Raw genomic sequence first — 21,245 nt, 5'->3', positions numbered from 1 at the left:
TTTTGTAAAACCCCTTCCTTCACTGAGGATAACATAAACAGTTCTATTCTGATCATGTTACATTGTTTAATTTTTTTAGAAGATTTTTTTTCTTACTTCAAAGTGTTGCTCTCATGCAACTGTAGTATAATATCATGCTGCTCTTCTATTTTTCTTCTTGTGTCAGCAGATTTAGGCATTGTTCCAGCTAAGCACTTAGGAACAGTGTAAAATCCATCCATACTCCAGTAACCATTTTACCCTGATCGAGATTTTATTTTCTTTAGAGTTCTGAAATCAGAGTGTATTACACACTTGTGCAAGAATAATTCCTAATTTTGTTGTCTAAAAGTAGACATTCAGTCTTACTCTATTCCTTTCCTTTTTCCTCAATGTAACTCCCATTTTGTGTTTGTAAAATAATACCATGAATTGTTTACCTATAGTATCCTGTGAGGCCCTCATGCCTGTATGTCTTCATCCCCTGGGCAGCACTGATCTTAATCTTCATGCAAGAATAATGTTTAAAATACACCTATGTCATGTTTTCTTTAGCTTTTGTAGTTAGCTTTTCTGCATTTAAAGAAGTGGAGGAAAGATTTCAAGATAAAAAGTGCACTTGCCTACCAGTCCATATATTCAGTATGAATTAAAATTACAACTAAGGTGTTTTTGAACCTGCATTTGTGATTCTGAGCTACCAATTTTGTTTCTTTTATTTCTTGGATGTCTAGGAAGGAAACTTGTATACTTCCTTCTGTTAAATAAGAATTCCTTCTTATATATGAAAATTTCTCTATCTCCAAATTGTCCTTTAAATCCTTGCAGTTGCTTTCAGGTTCACAGATGACATGGAAAAGAAGAACAAGTCAGTTAAGAACTTGGCTGTATATATAGCTGGACATCTGTATAAGGAAAGATGTAATTTAATTTAATTATGAATTGCTTATGAAGGCAAGGATGAATTGGCCCATCTAGCATAGGTGATTTTTTTTTTATGTTGTTAAGAAATATCACAGTATGTGTGTGCTGACCTCAACCCTAAACTTTTGACGGCAAAGAAGAAAAATTTGATCTTTTATAGTAGCTTACATTATAAAAGTTAAAATGAGAATACGCATTATATATATGTCTGTGTGTATGTGTGTGTGTGTGTGTGTATATATGTCTTGAATGCTGGAGAAAGCATAGTCTACTGCTGACAAAGACCCTCTGCCCTGAGTCATGTTTTGAATATACAATGCTTTCCATCTCAAGAGAAGATTTTTTAAATACCTGAGAAAATATACTCCCTTTGTTGCTTCTATCTTACTGTCAGTGATAACATTGGTTTCCTTCCCCCCCACTCTAAGCTTTGAATGGCCAAGTCTGCTTTCTAAAGAAACTTACTTTAATTTTTGAAATGACCTATGCAAGCTATGAATATTCTGTTGAGCCTGGAATCTCATATGTGTCAAAAAATAAAAAGTGAATTTTATTATCCCGTGTCCTGTGCCCTATGCAGTGTGGTTTGTTTCTACTAATGACCTGTGAGTTGTAGAAAGGTTTTCAGACAGTATATGTTCTAGAGGAGGAATGGTGTTAGAGGAGTAGGTTTGGCCATAGTATTATATGATTCATTAACACCTGAGTAATATATGATCTTGCATGCTGGGGATTCCATCTTCTTTAAAAAACATAAATTCTAGTTGTAATTTCTAGATTGGTAATAGTAGTGCTAAAGAAATATGATATTCTTGGTGGAGTTATAGTAATAAAAATTGAGCAAAATACATACATGAACTTTTGCACAATATACAAATAGATTTAGGCCATTTGGTATTGACAGCCTATTTTTCTGTTGATATCACTTAAAGTTCATGTAAACAGTTTGTATGTTTTAGTCTTTTTCATCCATCATAGCATAATATTTGTGCTGAGAGATCTACTATTAAATAGAATTTTGATGTTGCATTAGGATCCACCAGGATCCAGTGCAGTAATCTGCTTTTGAGAAATACCTCATAATAAAACATTTTGAAATATGAAAGTCGTGTGAAAGATGACCAAATAAGTCTGTTGTTTGTGTAGCTGCTTGAAATTTGTGTAAATTTTATATCTGATTAATTGCAAATATTTTGGTTTTCCTCTTTCTCTTCAGCTACTAAACAGTTTCAGTAAGTGATTGGAAGTAAAAGTACTTTGCAGTGTAGGCAGCTTTGATTTCCCCCATGTTCACATGAAATTGGGGGATAACTTGCTATACAACTTCAAAAAGCAAGTTGATTACTTTGGACCTCCTTTTCATTAACTGTGGAGATGCAGAGCTGCCTACTCTAGGACCTGCAAGCCTGTTTTTGGAACTGAAACCTTTTTATCTCACAGATTGTAGATTTGTAATCTAGTATCTACTGTTATTTTAACAGGCATGTATGTGATGACATGGGCACCTGGGCCTTGACTTCTTTATTTTTAAAAGCTGCTATACATTTATAAAAAAGAGTCTTTGACACCATAATTCTGTTACTACAGATAAAATTTGGCATTTTGACATGGAAAAAAATCTTGTAAGACTGTTAATGAAGCTAAATGCACGTGTGTGTGTGTGTGTGACAGCTACAAATCTGTGCAGTGTGCCCATATTGTCTATCCACTGTTTCAACAATTATCTGAAACTTTTTAGGTTTATAGAAGAGTACTTGTAATAATTTGGTATACATTACACTGCATAAGCCTTTTTTAAAAATAGTCATAGAAAATTAACTCTAGCTTTTATTTGTTGTTTCTTTATTTTTTTTTTTGCTTCAATCTTTGGATTTGGTAGTCTGTTGCGCTTGGATCAATATGCTGTTGAACAGCTTTGTCTTCATTGCAACTAATTTCATTTTAGTGTTACATTTAGAAACATTGCCAGCTTTGTTTCATTATTTTAGCTCTCTAGTTCCACAGCCTTGGAAGGGAAAGGACAATTAAAATTTACTTCGGGCAGATGGAGTCCACACCACAATTGTACCCAGATTGCCACAGCCAACGATACCACTGTCCGAGGCTGGGATACACGGAGCATGAGGTAAGGGCAGCTGGCAGCCGTGTTCTCTAGAAAAGGCAATCTCCTTTGGAGGTAGATTTTTCCATTGCTCCTACAATAAGTTTTTTGTTTGAAATGATAGGTGGTAAACCTATAGTTTATAAAAGGAATAGAAAGGCTTGCATAGCTGATGTAGTTACAGTTTAACAAAGAGTTTTCTCTTGTATTCCCCCTCAGCTTCAGTTCTAACTTGTATATTGAGTTTTATTGAACCACGTACTGGTCTCACAAGGATTTGTTCAATACATAGGAATTACTTGAATGAAGCTGTTTTGCAATTCAGCCTGAAAATGCTTTTAACACTCCTGACTATGCTATGAACTATCTTCATAGCAATTAAAGGTGACTTTAATCTTTGAAGGCAATTCACAAGTTCGCTCTTCACTTCTGATTTTAACAAAGTGTCCTATACTATATTAATGATTGTAGCATACTGGTTGTAAGAAATCACTGAATCTATCAAAATCATAACTAAATAAAAGCTTTGAATATGTCTATTATAAGGCATTTCCCCCCCTGCTTAGTTGTGATTTTGATAAGCAAAGGACTGATGTTGTGCACATCTGTTGCCATGACTACTAAAGCCTCTTCAAGCTTTTTTAAAAGTACACTTTATCCCCTTAGCACATAGTAATTTATCACTAAACTGAGAAGACTGATGTCTTGTAATAACTTTTGTTGTTTTAAAGGGTGATGACTTTAAATTTAGTTCAGTGGTTCCTGCTAGCTTAGAGTTGTAGCAATAAATCCCTTGTTTGCTAGTCTTTGTGGTTTTGCTGAAAAGTTTTATTTAATGAAGGAAAGTTAAAAATACAGTAATTAAAAGTCACTTTCTGTGAAGTGTTTTAAAGTCATGTTTGATTGTCCTGTTCTTTGCCTTGTAAAATTACATAAAATTAGATTTTTATATATCATGTGTATACTTAGATTTATCAATACACCTTAGAAAGACAAGAGGGAAAAGAGAGGACAAAAGGAGAAGGGGTTTTAATAATTTGCTTTTTTTGTAATGTTTTTGTAATCCTATTTCTAACATATAGCATGCAGATCTTTAACCAAATCTCGTGTTTTGAAGAGAGAATATTAAATATTTTAAAGTCTGCTTCATGCTCTGTCTCATTAGAAGAAGCATCTCTCTCTTTATCATTAAAGGGATTCTCTGAGTAACTTCTATGAAAGCTAGATTATCTGGATATTGTAGTCTGGATCTTCAGTGAAAGGGGTAGCTGGTTAAGAGAAGCAAATCCCACTATTGTATTTACTTTAAGTAAAGCTCAGAGTACACAAGTCCTAAAATCTGGTTTGTCCTTAAACTAGTTTGATAGCTAGGCTGTGCCAAAGAGCTGTTTGCAATATACTCAAAGAGTATGTGCAACAGTAAGTCTCATCTTCAATTAGGCTGTAATATGTCTATTATGTGAATATTTCTTAATAATTAGTTAAGCTAGAAGTAGGAGTTTAAAGTCCAGGCAATATAAACTGCATCAGTATAAGGAGCATAAAAAGAGGGAGGAGGGAGGAATCAAGGGCAGAAAACTGTCCTACCGGCCAAGTGAAGAGAAATGCTAGAAGTAGCTAGAATACCTGCTCCTGTAGAGTGTGGTTATGACAGCTGCAAGGTAGAGGGAATACATTCTTTTGGACATAGCAAACAAAGAAGGGGAGAGGAAAAAAATGATTGTCAGGAAGAGTCCTAGACTAGACTAAGAAGCAATCTTAATCAGAGAAGAGCTTGTGAAGCAGCAAAGACAGACACTAGGCTGATTGGATTTAGAGAGAGGACTTTATCAGGAAAATTCAGACTCCAAGGCTAAATTCTAAATAATATGTAAGAAGAGTAATATGAGAAAGTGGAGCCAAAAGCTGGAGAAAATGTTCATGTGGTCTGGCTTTAATCTTATGATGTAAGTGGGAAATTTAGTGTATGTATTATTGCTGTAGGTAGGGTGAAAAGTGATGAAAAGAATATTCATATTTGGGGAGGAAAGGGATCAAATGGTCAGAATAATTGTTAAGTTGGGATAAAGTCTTTCATGGTGAGTAGTCCTTAATATACAATGGACAGTAGTATTTTTAAGCCTTTACACACATCTCTAAGCAATGCAAGAAAAAAGTGAAAGGCGCAGTGAAGGAGGAAAGATGTGTTTTACTGCAGCCAGCATGCTTGAGACTTAGTATTTTTGCCATATACATAGTCCAAATTAAATAAATGGAAGCTTGAATTACATTCCTAGAATACTTGGTAGAAAGGCATACCTGAATGATATCCTTAGCCTGTCAAACTCTGAGAAGAGTGTTGATGCTAGATATCTTAGTAATTTCACTGGTGACAGCCAGAGCTGTCAAGATAGGGCTTAGTACAGGCCTGATAACTTTGAATCTCTCCTTCTGGAGCTATTTTGCTTCGTATTAGTAGTTAGGTATTAACAGCAAGAGACTATCTGATTGTGGCAGAAGACCATAAGTATATGTAGTTTTCACAAGAAATAGGAATTTTTGGTCAATATGTTTACTGAAGAGAAACATTTTTCATTTAAAGAAAAACAAAAAGCTCATGATGTGTTGAAAAGTTCCAATGAAGATTGTAGGAGATGGTCAAGTCTAAGCAGAACTTTAGATGATATATTGGTGGCCTGAAGAAAACTGGTCATACAATAGTGAAAACAGGAAAAATCAGACAACCCCCAATTTTAAGAGGCAAGGTAGGGACACCAACTGATGGCACGTGATGTTTTGAATAGATATGCTAAGTTATTAGAAGTACTACAGATGTTTTCTAAAGTGGTCCAGACGGATGAGATTGTGTCTGGCTGAATAGTTTAAGGGCCACAGGTAAATTAGTGATAAATGCAAGAGCTCAAGAAGGTAAATTCAATAGAGAGCAGTAATAAAAATCTGTCATTGATATCTGTTGCAACCTTTGCATCTCAGCTTTTCCTGCTGAAGTAGATGTCATAAACAGGTTTATGACATCTACTAGTATATTAGTATAATTAGTATAACTGCTTAGGGGTGAAGAAGTTCTTACCTGAAACTGTTGTGATTTAGTAGCAGACATTTATAATATTTGTTACAGAGCTGTGCTAGAATCATCTGGAACTACTATTTCCTTTTAACTCCAGATGATCCTAGTAGAAACAAACATGGGAGGAACAAAGCATCAAAACAAGCCAAGAAATCTATACAAGTCACTGTTGTTAACAACTGGGAATTCCCTAAACTCTGCAATAGCATTGGGAACTCAAGGTCTCAAGGGGATTATGCAAGTTTCCCGGGAAACCGATTTCTGTAGGTGGAGTGCAGTCAGCTTTTTATAGACCATTTAAATTTTTTTAATGTTTTACAGGCAGATATATTGTATAGAAAATGCACATGGACAGCTGGTACGAGACCTGGACTTTAATCCCAATAAACAGTACTACCTGGCTAGCTGTGGAGATGACTGCAAGGTGAAATTCTGGGACACGAGAAATGCCACAGAACCAGTGAAGACACTAGAGGAGCATTCCCACTGGTAGATCAAATTATCTGCATGCTGTTTTGTGGGTGGATGGCTTATATCATTTATTCAGCTAATTCTTGTATCGTTTAGGAGCAATGCAAACTAAACTATGTACTGTTGTGCATAATCATTTTTTTTGCACAGAGGAAAAGTTTCAGCATGTCAATGTTCCTTGTGTAATTGTAAAGTAAGAGTTTAGACAACATTAGTTTAATTGGCAAGAAACTGTTGTTAGCATTGTTGGGAGATGGGGTACACCTTTGAGAAGCACAGCACAGAACTTGGCCCGTAGGGCCCAGCTGGGACACAGGTGTGCCTTCCCAAATGGAGCCTGATGTGCTGCACCTGATGTGCAGTAATAAAGCAGCTGCCGTCCATCCTTCTGTTGTCACATGGTATGTTCAGTAATGCAGCTCAACTTTTTTTGTGTTCTTCACAGTCCTTAAGTCAGAATATGCAAGTGAATAATTTTATTCTCCGAAATAACATTTAGAGCCTGTGTCTACTGCACGGTTAGGGTTAGCCACTGGTCTGTGGCTCGACTAAGGAGAGAATCTTGCCTGATGTCTGCTAATTTCAGTGCTGAAAAAAAGATGAATTATTCATATTTTATAAAATTTGGGTTGGAGTAATTCTTGCAAAGTAGATCCAGTCCCTAAAGCTACTTTAGGGGAAATGAAGATGGGAATTAACAGAGGCATTATTTATACTTTTTTTCTTCAGAATATTCAAAGAAAAAGAGCAAAACAAGAACCATAAGACAATTTCGTATTGATATGTAAAAATTGAAGAGAAATATAGTCCTACATTTGTTTTAGGATCTGTTTTAAACTTCACTTTAAGAATGTTGTGAGTTTTTTGTTAAAAGGCTATTTAAAATCCATATTTTGCTTTGGGAAATTTTTGTATTTAGGACTTAAGTATCTGCCTTATTCAAAAATGAATTGGCATGTACCCTCAAGGAATGATACAATTGAATAGTGTGATTTGTTTTGTTTTGTTTTTTTTTTTAAATTTACTTGTTGAATTTTAAAGACGCCTTATAGAAAACAGATTACATGGAAGCTTAAAAGTCTAATGAAGATGGCAAAAAAGCCGTCTTTGGAATGAGGCATGTTACTTCTATGCATATTTAAAACATTGAAAAGATGAATTTTAGTGCTGCTCTTAAAAATTGTTTAACAGTGATGCACTACCTACCATGAATAGTGTCTCATTCTGTCTGCTTTAAACTTTTTTAGGGTCTGGAATGTCAGATACAATCATTCTCATGATCAGCTGATCCTTACAGGAAGCAGTGATAGCAGAGTTATCCTGTCTAATATGGTATCAATTTCTTCTGAACCATTTGGCCATATGGTAGATGATGATGAACTCAGTGACCAAGAGGACCAGCATCAAGAAGAGAAGTATGAAATTTCCTGATTTTTATGTAGATGCATATAATTTGTCATTTCATTGTAATGGTTTACATGGGTTTTTTTTTTTTGCTGACTAGGATTTTTGTATACAGGCCTTTCAGGTAAGTAGTTAGAGTTCCCACTTTGTTCTTTATTCAGTCTTGGGTGGAATACACTCTTTAAATCTGATTGGCATGGTCACTCCACATTCACTGGTAGGAAGAGAGTGGTGATGCTGAGGATCAGTCCTAAAGTCCACTGGGTTGGTGAAAAGATTCACTTTAAGGGAGCTCTGTTTCAAGTCAAGCATGTAGAATAATCTGGGTTAAGTTAGAATTTGAAAATATGCTTTTGTATTGTATGTGTAAGTGTTAGGACCCTTGGGAAATGTTACCAGTCCAATGATGAGCTTCTGCACGGGCAGAAGAAATGAAGTATAAGCACATTTTTTTTTAAATTTTGCATTTAATATCTCTGACTGCTCTGTAACCCAGTAACTCATCAGACCTAGATCAAGCGAACCAGAAGCTTGGTTTCAACAATCTTGGTAGAGAATAGTGCATGCTATTGGCAAATGTTGTATACCCATCCATTTGGTTTGTATGGAATCAAATCTTTTCCTTGTGAATTTTGTGGGGATTGGGTTTTAGTAAATTAACTGTATATATGTGTATATAGGAAGTTCTGGTTGGCCAAGGCTTTCTAATTTTGTTACTAGCTTTCATAGTGATCTTCAGTGAACTCTTCCTTTACAAAGTGAATCACAGAATCACAGAATAAGTTAGATTGGAAAAGATCTCTGAGATTGGAGTCCAACCTATGACTGAACATTATTGTGTCAACTAGACCCTGGCAATGACTGCCACCCTCAGTCTTTCCTCGAACACCCCCAGGGATGGTGATTCCAGCACCTCTCTGGGCAGCCCATTCCAATTTCTAATTGCCCTTTCTGTGAAGGAATTTCTCTAAATGTCCAACCTAAACCTCCCCAGGTATAGCTCGAGGCTGTGTCCTCTCCTGTCACTTGTTGCATGGGAGAAGAGACTGACCCCCAGCTGGCTACAATATCCTTTTAGCCAGTTGCAGAGGGCAGTAAGGCTACCCCTGAGCCTCCTGCAGACTAAACAACCACCGCTCCCTCAACCCCTTCTCGTGTGACTTACTCATTAGATCCTTCACCAGCTCCATTGCTCTTCTGGACAGCTCTACGAAGCTCCTGCATGATCTTTTAAAATAAAGAATAGTCAGAGGTGATAAGGAAATTACAAATAAGATCCCCTAGTTATTCAGCTGTGTTTGCTAGATGTTTCAGCTAAAATTCTAGATGAAGTTTAGGTTACTTCTCTAGTTGCATTTTTAAGGTTGCTGTTGAATCTTAATTTTATTAATACATATGCAGTTTTGTTCCAAATAGTTTTGGTGTTTTGGCTTGATTTAAACTATTATTTTTTAATACCTGGAAACTATTATTTTTTAATACTAAGTAAGAAAGTTACTCCATATATAGAAATGGTTTATTTTAGGTGTACAGGATTTCTTTAGAAGATTTTCTCCATGTATTTTAAGTGCCTGAAAAATCAAGGAGTATCAAATTAAATACCTAAAAATTTGCTCACATCAGCAGTATATATTTTCTTTCTAGAATGTAGCTGAGTTACAGTGTTTAAATATAAAATCAAAGAATGGTTTGTGTTGGAAGGGATCTTAAAGATCACCTAGTTTCAATTCCCCTGCCATGGGCAGGGACATCTTTTGGTTCCTTATCTTTGGCTGGAGATTGCAATTTATTCTGTTCTGGATGGAAAATAAATAGCATTAGTGGAAATGAGAAAGAGACCACATTTTTTTTAATATGGTGGAATTCATTAAAAATACCACAAGTAAATAGCATTCTGACAGACATTGTGCAGTAGATTATCTGTACTTCTGGACTTCTGTGGATTTTTGACTGTGTAGGTTGCCTCATTAAAACACAGGTAATTGTTCTAGAGTATGAATTTTTGAATCCAAGATCATCCGATGCAATACAACAAATATAATGCATCTTTTCCCATGGCTGTGGAATGAATGTAAACCACATCACAACTGACTTGTATAATAATGATGTAGAGCCCTTGCCTGTTCCCAGAGGCTGCAAGAGTATCAACTCTGCATTTGCTTTTTAAATATGTGCTTTTCAACTGCTTATCTGTTTTTCATAAAACCTGGGAAAGCACATTACCTTTTGTAACCTTTGCTTGGTACTGTGAAAGGCTTGTTTTAGGCTTCCTCTTCTGCCCCCTTGTAATGAGTTGAGTCAGAAGGATGTTTGCAAGCTGCTGCAGCCTTGAACTGTTGCCAAATGAATGTCTGTTTAGTTCTGAGTGCACAAATGAAGTAGGGCATAACAGCTGTTGGGAATACTTCTTGTTAGTCAACCACTAGTGCCAAATATTTCAGCTCTGATACCCTCCTAGAGACCTCTGTGAAGAGTCTGTGACACCATTCCAATGCATACTGTCCTTTGTAAAAAACAGGTTTTCACTCTATGGTTTAATGAGGGAGGGGTGTGCTTGGTTTTTTAGTTGTTGGGTTTTTTTGGGTTTTCTTCTTTGTGGGGTTTTTTATGTTTCATTTTGCTTTTTGGGTTTTTCTGTTTTGTTTTTTTTTTCTTTTGTTTTTTTTGGGTTTGTTTTGGGTTTGGTTTTTGTTTTTTTTTTTGGCTTGGGTATGTTCTAGACTTTCCAGAAAGTGTTGTAGTCTCACAAGGTTCATTTATCCTGTTTTGGAGGACATTTGATTTGTTATTAAACAGCACACAAATACTGATAAAGAGAATATCTTTTTCAGGTGTATCTTGAAATACACCAGGAAGAGTCTGTTTGTACAGCTTGTGTCTCAGGCCAGTCACCTTCAGACTGACTACCATATGTCTCTCAGAAAGTTAAAATATCAAGTGGAAAGAAAGAAAAAGACTCTTTCTGCATTTTATTTGTCCTGAACACAATCACTTGTGAAAATCCTCCTTGGAATAAATATAAAAATGATGAGTATGTGTCAGTTTTCTTTTCAAAGGTTTATTGTTTTTTCTACTTAGTAAATTCCCCATATTTTGAAAACATTGCAGTTAAAAGTCCTTCTTGAGATCTTTAAGACTTGTTAATTCTTAACATCTTTTAGAGTAAATTTCCTGATTTTTATTTTATTTCTTGGTTGGAGACAAAAACAAATAGTATGTCAGTTTAACCCTTCCTTGTTCAACTGTTTAGAGCTATGCATGAGTCTACCCACTCAATAATTGTTGCCAGATTTACTGCTGTAGTTGCCTGGTTTTTAAGGTTCCCAACTGAAAATAATTATTTGGAGATAATTTTTTTCAAAAGAAAAGAGTTCAAGTTCATTGCATAATGAGTAGACAAACTAAAAGATAGTTTGAATCTTTTTATGAAGATTCTTCATAAGAATTTCTTAGTGTTTTTTTCCTTCAGTGTTTGTCTGTGTTGACATCTTGGGCCTATCTGCTCCCATCTTAGAGACCAGAACATGCTTGAATAAGCAATAAAACTAGAATGTTATATTGTTGCATGAAGATCTGTCTCTTGCTGAAATCAAGTGACTACTGGTTCCTCTTAACTGCTGGTTTAGATCAGACTCTAAGTCTGTCTTTTCCCTTCTGTTTAACTGCTGCTGCTGTTTCTCTCATCAGTCAAAAAAGGTAAGAGCAGGCAGCTTCCCTGTGCCATGTCAAAGGTCTTGCTACCCAGTATCATGTGTCTCATAGTGGTCAGGAGGAAAAAGGATAGAAATAGGAAACGGAGATGTACTTCCCCTGGATATGTTCCTAGCCCCTGACTGTTTGTAGTTCAGGGACATTTACTGCCTTCTGAATAATCTTTGGGGATCTCTGATTCTTCCACTATGCTTTGCTATCAGCAATATTCTTGAGTTCATCTGCTCTCACTAACTGTGTTTTTGTTTATTCTTAAATGTGCCAGCTGTGCTTGCATGGTTTTTTGTGAAATTTGTCTGGGAGAAACATGCCAACTGTGTTTGTTTTTTTTGCACTGAATTAAGAAAGGCTTCAGTGCTTTCTGCATGGGAAGCAAAAAGCCACTGTTGAAAACAGGTAGTCTAAGAAGAGGCTGGAGCTGTCCACAGAGAAGAGCTATAGGCATGTGGCCAAAGGACAGCTATGCTATATTCTGGTCAAGTCCCCAGTCTGGATTATATAAAGCACAGTTCAAATATGGGGAAAAAAAACCGCAACTGAGGATGAAGTGCTGTACTAGTTCAGTTTCTAGCACCTTGATCCAGAGGTAGAAAAAAGCGTAGAAAAACAAAATAAATGAAGATAGAGCAGATGAGGGTGAGTACTTGGATTCATTTTGGTTTCATCCTCAACACAAAGCTAATGTGCCTGGATATTTATCACATGAGGAATGATTTTCAATGCCTAAGTTTGAACAAAACTTTCAAAACATGGGATCATTCCACGTCTGTGCAATTGCTTGTCAGGCTTCTCATTGGCCTCCTTCTTCAGTGGCTTTGCACTCTGTTGTTGCAAGAACTTTCTCCCTGCAACACTGAACTAGCTAGTCCTAAATCTCCTGAAGGTGACTGTTAGCTCCCTGTAAGATATTAGGATAGCACTGGGAACTGTCTTCCTCCTAAGGCAGGTATCAAGTGTCTTATATCCTTCCTTTTGTCTTTGGTCATCCAAAATCCTGATGTTAGTGAGTTAGTCTATGTGTTACTGCATTAAATTATTCTGATAGTCACTTTAATTCTACATTGCTCTAAGACTAAAAGAAAGCTACTAGGTTCTTGCAGTTTAGTGTGGCCATCTTTACTTGCCAATCAGAATTCCTTTTCTTCAATTACTCCAATATGTTTGTTTGGCTTATAGGTTTAAATTATGAAGAGTGTAGGTCTCTGTTTGGTATGCTGGTGATAAACAGCATGAGAAGAATATTTGGAGTCATAGGAGCACCAGCAGCAAGGTACACGCTGCATCTACAGCAGTGTTTTTATTCTTCATGACACTTGTAGCCAGAAGTTTGTGACAAGGCTCAACTGGTAATGGAGGACTTGCTCTTTAAGAGAAAAAATATCTGTATCCATAACAATGAAAATATTTATACAGTCAATAACATTTGGAGTTTATACATCAGGCCTGGAAAGGAAGCTATCCTAAAACCTTAATTTTGCAGTTTAAACTACCAGTTCCCTCAGTTTTCTATGGGGCTTACAGCCTTAAGATGTTTGCTGTTTTCACTGGCAGAACTGATTACTAAGGTCAGGATGCTGCCTTCTTCCCTTATGTTACATTTTTTATTATATGTTCTAAAATAATGATAACCTTTGTTATCCTTTGAAGATTGTACCAGAAATTCCTATCAGAAAATACAGTTTTAGTGTTTTTTCCTGAAGGCTTATGTTTCCATCTTTTTTGTCATAGATGTTAGCCATAGTGTCCTTAAATACAAACAGAAGATCTAACACAAGCATTTCTCAATATTTTATATTTAATGCTGAGAGATGTAAAGGATTAGTTTTTCCTTTACAGAGTATCTCACTTGAGATTGTGAAGTTTTTAATGAGGTGTTATGTGTAGAAACATCTTCAGCTCTTGGAACGGACCAGAGAGAAAATGGTGGCTGCCCTCTCTGTAGAAAGAGACTTTCCTCAAAGTTCTATCTAAAGAAGTTGTTGATATCTACTTTTCATGATAGAAATGTGGTTTAGAGATTTTTGAATAATAAATAATCAGGTTTCACAATATTACATATGAACTGTGCAGTCTAACGTAGCACCTTTCTATTGGCATCTGTGACTTCAGGAGAGAGATTTGTCAGCGTTGATCTTTGGAAAAGTATTTGCCAAACATGCTGAGGCAGGCTTTCAGGATATTTTCACACAGCTGTCAGCAGTGTTAAATTTGATGTTATTTTTCTTTTGATACTAATGTCTTGGAGAAACCTAGAAGTCACAGGATTATGCTATGGAATCAACCAAGAGACCTAATTAATTAAAACAGGTTAAATAGTTTCTCTTTTGGGGAGTGCCAGGATTCAGGACTGCTTTGTTGGATGTGTAAGAAGCTGGGCAAAATGTAGTGCAGCAGCACTTTTCAGTTCCAAGACTGTTTTCTTTAAAAACTTCTGGTTTTCCTGTAGTATTTCTTTCGTTAACCCTCATCAGCAAGTATACCTTCCTTAATTTGTTTTTCATATTAGGGCCTCTATGAAACTTGTTATATAAAAATATGCTTTTCCTGTTTTCCTGGGGAAGCAGTTCAGACAGCTCTTTTTTGAATTAAAAAAAAAAATAGGATGTTTGGAATAGTATGAATGGCCAATTATTATCTATAAAAAAATGTGTTCAAGAATAAATATGCTTGAATTTGGGCTTTTTAAAGTGAGTGAAAAGGCAAGTATGTTGTCTAATCTTACCAGAAACAATTTTCTCTTGAAGTCAAAAGGAAAGTGCATCCATGGGCTTAACCCAGAATCCAGTGTTATGCTTTTCAGGATTCATTTTTGGATGCTGTAGTTTATGCTGCTACTCTATTGATTCATTTCTATTTCATAGTGATTTTTAGATTAAAGAGGATTTAATTTTGACTGTGATAAGGAATTAATGATTTTTCCTGACTGAAAACCATATTTTATTGAACACTGTGGTGACAAAACAGAATTGCAAGCACTGCAAACTTAAGTGGTTGTTACCATGAAAAGTAATTGGAAATAACAGCCTTCTACATGAAAACAGTTATCCAAGGCTGAACAAACTTCTTTCTTGAATCTGAAACACAATTAACCTCAAAGTTATCTAGTAAAATAAAAGCTTCTCTCCTTTCATAGAAGCAGGTTGGGGTCATGCTGCTTGAATAAGACTACAGAGAAAACACAGTCCATTTTCAGCTCTGTGTGGCACAGGTTTGAAATTTATGCATGAGGTAGGCAGAGACTGCACATTTCATACTACGATTTCTTGGTGGCGAAAGGAATGTGGTGCATTGTCAGTTGATGCAGTGCAAGAACGTATAGAAGAAAAGGTATTTTAGTCTGGTCAGAATAAAATCTTCAAATCAGATAGGAAAGTAAGAAACTAAAGAAGCATTTTAAGGGTCAAGAAGATCTGTGGCAAGGAAGAAAATAGTTCACTAAGCATGCCAGACATAACAAGGGATTACCAAGTACGCTATCAAATACAGTAACAGAATCACAGAATGAGCCAAGTTGGAAGGGACCCACAATGCTCATTGAGTCCAACTGCTGGCCTTGCACAGCACCATCTCTCAATGATGGGATCAGTAGCTCAAGCACCTACATCTGTGGAACACTGAACTAGCTATATAGTATAGCTATCCATGCTATACATAGCTGTTTTGTACACACATGCGTGCTGTATATGTAGCTACACACAGCTGTTTTTATAACCTGCAGCTTTTAAGTAAAAACAGGTACCTCTGTGTTCTGGCAACCATGTGAATTTTATTAAAGTAGCGTAGAATAAAGTTTATTTCATATCCAGTTCAGTACAGCTATTCTTCTTGTTAATCTGCGATGATTCTTTAATAAATAAATATGTAAAAGATGTGTAAAATTTTATTTGGGGTGCATAAATTGTTGTGTGACTCAGGAACAGAACAATTCTAAGTACCCTAGATTGGTATAAATTCAAAAATAGTGTCCTCAGCCTATTCTTGGATTACAAAGAAAAGTAAACATAGCTGAAATGCAGAGAAATCTGAGGTGTTTTCTCAGAAATCATAGCATCAGGTAAGGTAGTCTGCCTCTAAGAGATTCCTGTTGTGAGGAAAAAATTCATCACAAACAAGTCAGCTCCTTTTAATGTTTTAGAAGAGTCTTTCACATACATGAAATGAATTCTCCTTTTTATTCCACTAGCAGAGTCCTTCTGGGCTCATTACCCATTGCATAATTTAAAGCCTAATCTATTTTCATTCACTGTGATTGTAAAGGATGCTCATGGACAGTTTCTTTTGGATCTTCTGTATTGCTCCTGAGACACATGTCGTTTTGAGATGATTATTTCCCATCCTGATTGTCTTGTATAGTATCTAGCTCTTTTACACCAAGTGATCACTTCCATGAGGATTTTCTGATTCTCAGTAATTGTTTCAAGGCTGTGCCATTGGCCTGAAGAACCGTGTTGGAATAGTATGCTTTCTTTTTCTGGGAAGGCGCAAAATCTACTTTTATACCTAAGAGGAAATTCAGTGTATAGACAACAAAACCCAGTTAAAAACTGTAGTTATAAATGGAAATGCCAAGCAGAAATTCATCTACAGGCTTGTTTCCTGAACACTCATTCCCCTTATGACTCCTCTAAATTAATTTAGATGAGCTGTATTATTTAAATGAAACACTGAAACAACTGTGAGCATACAGAAAATAGTGTAATCTAGAAGCTTATTTGTCCTTGTTTATCCAGCCTTCGGTTAACTGAGATTCCTGGTTAGCTGAAAGTCGGTCGTGTCCCCTGACAGCCGTGTGCAGTGTGCATTACTCCCCTGCTTATCCAGAGAGACATCTGAAACCTTCAGAATAATGGAGTTGTGGGTAAGTGGGTGAGCACTTCATGAAGCACATTGCTGTCTGGGGACATGACCAACTTTCACTTAACCAGGCACGTCAGTTAGCAGGAAGTTAGAAAAGCGCCTTGCAGGAGATGAAGTGTCTGTGTGTGTTCGTTAGCTCTCTGCTCTTAGTAAGTTTGTATCAAGTTTATATTTAGGAGAACTGCAAAACAATTAACTGCAATTAACCAGGGACTGGGTGTTGGTTGTGCTGTGACCTGTATTGGTTAGTTGACCTTTAATGTAACACAAGCAAATGGTAAAAATCCTTGAAAATATATGTCTGAAGCTATTCTGCAGTATGAGTCTGCTTTTGGTTTCTTCATTAAACTCAATTGAATTTTAATTGCAGTGTTAGATTCTCAGATGGCTAGGTGGGGCAGCAATACCCTGCAGAAGATCCTACTGTGCTCCATCCAGGCTTTGTTATTGCAGAACTGCATGCTTTCAGAGAGCAGCAGGAAAGGGCACAGGCAGCCAATAACAGCACTTCATTTCTGTAGTAGCAGCATCTGTTTAAATGATTGAGTGGCATTCACAAGGCTCTTTGGCTTTGCTTTCCATGAAGAGGGTTGCAGCTGTACTGCAAGGCTGTTTCTAGGAGGCAGAGAGATGACTCTGAAGGGCTGACTGATTCTTGTCAGACAGAGACAATTATCTGTGGCTCAAGGGAGCTCTAAGGTCATCCTCTGAAAACTCCCCTACCCTGTAGCTACAGAATAATGTGCTGTAGTGGTGCTTTGAGAGGAGAGACTGGCCTTGGGAATGGAGGAAGGAAGGATTGTGCTCAGTTAGTAGAGTACAATGAGTTTTGAGTACTTGGTTTGGACTTCAGAATTTCCTAAATCTCTTGAATATTTACAAAGCAGAAGGCAATCTGTGTCTCTCCTATGATGTAGGTGACCAGGAGCTTGGCTGTTGCAGTGAGAGGTGGGGTATACAATAGTGGATGAGAATCTGGTGCTGATGTAACTCTAGCAATGGGAGATAAAATTCAGAGTGGTAGTTCCATTGCCTTCCATAATTCTGAAGAGCGTGGGTCCAGTATGGCAACACAGGAGAGACTGATGTTAGGGACTGCAACTTACCCATCTATGTATCTCTAAGACTGTGTATTATTTTAAGAATTCATTTAACAATGAAGGGGGAGAAGATGGGGTGTTACATGATGAGAGAAAAGATGTTTGTGAAAAGTTGTGCACTTAGATCATGCCACGTACTTTAACTTGCTTTAGAGAGTGAGAGATGCTCAGTGTAGGTTCTGAGAGACAGGAAATGCACTGAAATTTAGAGTGAGAGTTACTGTGTCCCTGTAAAGGGGGTCTTTTGCACTGACTTGACTTCGCCGTCATGTGAAACATAAGTACATGCAAACATAAGGTGTAAAAAATTCCCTTAGAACCTACTACTACATTCTTATACTTTAAATTTTATCTATCTAGATGTTAGTGACCCTTAATATGGCCTTTAAAATCAAATGTGTTCACAAATCCTTACTAATTTTTTTGTGTGTTTGTTTTCAATTTTAGGATTAAAGAGCCCCTTCAGGACAGTGTAATAGCTACCTATGAAGAACATGAAGATAGTGTATATGCAGTTGAATGGTCCTCAGCAGACCCATGGCTATTTGCATCTTTAAGTTATGATGGGAGACTGGTTATTAACAGGGTGCCGAGAGCCCTTAAATATCATATACTGTTATAATTTGAGTTATTCTGGAGTTGTTAACTTGATGTACACAACTGGTAGGTATTGTTAAAGGTTTTTTTTCAGGATCTGTTTTTTTTAAGTAAAAAAGTTATAGTTTTGTTAGGAATATCTATGCTGATGTAGACTTGTAATTTTTTCTTTTGTATTTGCCTTGAGGAACTATGATGCATTTTCTGAAGGCTGTGCTACCTAGATGATTGAGGGGCTAATCACTTTGTGAACTCTAAAGTTTCAGGTGATAATGGGTACATTCCATACTTTTGCTTTATTACATCAGCTTTATGCAAATATAAGGAATTACAGAAGTGTTATTATGCTGATACAAAATTGGGACAGTGTAGGGTTCATGTAGCAGATGTGATCTACTTGTTTTCAAGAATAATATTCTACATTTCTGGTATAAACAGCCTTCTGCTTGTAGCTAGGGCCATGTTCTGCTAACTGTTCTGGCTCTAGATACAGTAGTGGGAGTGGTCTTTAAAGGCTTTCTTAATACCATCTAACATTTTAAACACTTTTTCTCCCATTTTTGCATGTCTTAAGAAGGAATGTTTTTTGTGAAAGTGAAACCTTCAAAATATATTTTTCATTTGAGCTTTATGGTAATAGCAACAAACTAACATCCTGCAAATTGCAAACTAAATGCAGTTCTCAGCTATGTATTGTTACTGGAAACAATATTAGTCTTTGCCAAAATCTCTGATATACTCACATAATGTGAGTATGTGTGTTATCCCATATTTATAGGTCAAGTTGTGCTGTGAGGGACTCTGGAGCTATGCTACTGTTGACCCAAAAAATCTCCTCTAATATTTGTCTGCTTAGACTTTCTTACCCTTCTGGATCCATGCCAATCTCCAGTATGCTGGCATGATGTAAAAGGCTTGCAACTAAGCACAAAATATCCTTTGCTATATCCTACTTTTTGCAATAGGTGACCTCGACATGGGTTACTGTGTTGTTACAAATGCTGAGAACAGGCAGATGCTGCGCTGTAGGAAAATATGCAGGAAATTTCAAATGTAGGTGGAAGGCACGGTGAAACATTCCTGTACATATTGACATCCTGTCTTCCCCTGGCAGAGCTTGCACTAAGATGAAGATTTGCTGCTTGCTCTTTGTGTACCCAGGCTAACTGTAATATTAATTATTCCCTGCTGCCTTTTCAACACTATTATTTTCCTTTAGCTTCAGAACTTGGGTATGTGTGACAGTGTTGGTTGTGGTAGCATTGTGTAATACTACTCTGAAGAAATGGCAATGAACATGTGATGGAAAGATCAATACCAACCTCTTCCAGCGAGCCCTCCTGTTGCTATGGCAACTGTTGGTGTTAGTGGTGAGGGACAGCGTGCTGCTCACCTCTGCTTGTCCTTCCCCACTCTTGGATCGAAACGTCCAAATGTGATTTGTTGTGTCCACACAGCTGCTTCAGTGAGATGGCGTTTGGAGAGCATGACTGACTGCTATAGGCCAAAACATCCAGAAAAGATGACAGTTGAATTCCATTTCTGACTTTCTTAAGGAGCTTATTTGGAAAAATTCATAGGAGTGAAGTAATCCAGTTAAATCACCTGTACTATTGTTTGCATTTGTGTTAATGGTATTACCTATCTGCTTCAGAATGAATGCTTCATTGGAAATTCTGATTATCTCATTTTCTGCGTTTATATTTTAAACTTGTGGTGTTTCAAATCATTTCAAACTGTAATTAGGCATGAGCTATTCACCTGTATACTGTAAGAAGAACTATATTTCCAAATCAGTAGTACTTCAGTTGTCTGAACATCAAAATCCTTGGCTGGGCTGCTGCTTTTTATGTGGAGCTTTTCATCAGACACAAAATCTTGTTGGGTATCGTGTCTGTCCCACCTGTGGGCCACCCTCCCCACTCACCCCTCTGAAAAAAAAAAAAAGAAAAAACCTCTGCAGTATATTTTTGGTATGCAGCAGAACTCCTTCAAACTTTCTTCACATTAGCAATAAAGGTCTAATGAAACTTTGTCTGGCGGTGTATATGGCTGGCAGTGCGAAGGTGACGGGGAAATTGCCTAACATTGTGTGGGATTTGACTTGATTTTTAACATGTAATAAATGCAGGATAGATTTCAGGCTGATTTCTATGTGGCTGTATTTCCTTTAATATTATAAGCTTACATGAACTGGAAAGCTCTGTAAACAAATAATATCAAGAAACTTTTGGTTTAGTCTTGTTAAATGTGTGTATCACTCAATAGGGAAGAAAAGAATGGATGAACACTGGAAAGGAAGGGACTAGCAGGTCCAATTTGAATGAAAATGCATTACAGTAGAATCAGGAGAGTGGGAAGGGTCAGTTTTTAATCATTTTCAGCTGTCTGTAAAGCAGGATCTGGGCTATGTGTACAGCACTGGCAGCAATATGGAAATGACCTTCTGAAAGGGAAGGCTTTTGACATGGTTTCATCCCAGGCTGTTGGAGCAAGCAAACTGCTGTAGAATGAAAGGAAGGGTCCTAAGATGGTTAAATAACTGATTAAAAGGAACTAGGAAGAAGGAATAAATCATCACATTTTGTGGCTAAAAATAAATTACCAGGAAAGTCCACAAGGTCTGTGCCAAGGCATGTGCTTCACAGTATGCTCATGAACTTTTGGAAAAAGGGCTGCAGAAAAATATGGCAGTTTTCAGAGACTGTTCGGAGAAGTAAAGATGACTAAAGAATTATGAAATGGCCTTATCTCATGGATGATAAAATGGCAGATAAAATGGCAGATGAACTTCAGTGCAGGAAATTTTAAGTAACTAATATTAACAGTTATTTTGCATACTGTGGACCTCCAATAGGGCTATTGCTTGGAAGTAAGATCTTGAGGGTTTTATAGATCTTCAAAAACATCAACTTAATAGAGGTAAAAATTTTAATTAAAATGTTGGGAATTACTAGCAAGCAAGTAACGAAAATAAAGCATTGTTAATCCCCCAAAATAATATATATTCATAAATCCCTGGTGTATGTGCATT

The 21,245-nt window shown here is 36.7% G+C and overlaps 1 protein-coding gene across 1 annotated transcript in view; it reads left to right on the top strand.

The window, feature by feature from the left end:
• Positions 1 to 20,359, top strand: part of EIPR1 (EARP complex and GARP complex interacting protein 1) — a 75,406-nt gene extending 55,047 nt beyond the window's left edge. Inside the window, exons 6-9 of the mRNA XM_009094908.4 lie at positions 2,892 to 3,028; positions 6,393 to 6,560; positions 7,790 to 7,957; positions 18,062 to 20,359. Coding sequence (XP_009093156.1) covers positions 2,892 to 3,028; positions 6,393 to 6,560; positions 7,790 to 7,957; positions 18,062 to 18,236 — 648 coding nt within the window. The 3' untranslated portion in view covers positions 18,237 to 20,359. The remainder of the gene's footprint in view (positions 1 to 2,891; positions 3,029 to 6,392; positions 6,561 to 7,789; positions 7,958 to 18,061) is intronic.
• Positions 20,360 to 21,245: the final 886 nt, after the last annotated feature.

The sequence above is a fragment of the Serinus canaria genome, chromosome 3 (assembly GCF_022539315.1).
Source record: "Serinus canaria isolate serCan28SL12 chromosome 3, serCan2020, whole genome shotgun sequence".
Taxonomy (NCBI): Eukaryota; Metazoa; Chordata; class Aves; order Passeriformes; family Fringillidae; genus Serinus; species Serinus canaria.
The sequence above is the reverse complement of the archived record's forward strand: the minus strand, read 5'-3'. Positions and strand labels throughout refer to the sequence as shown.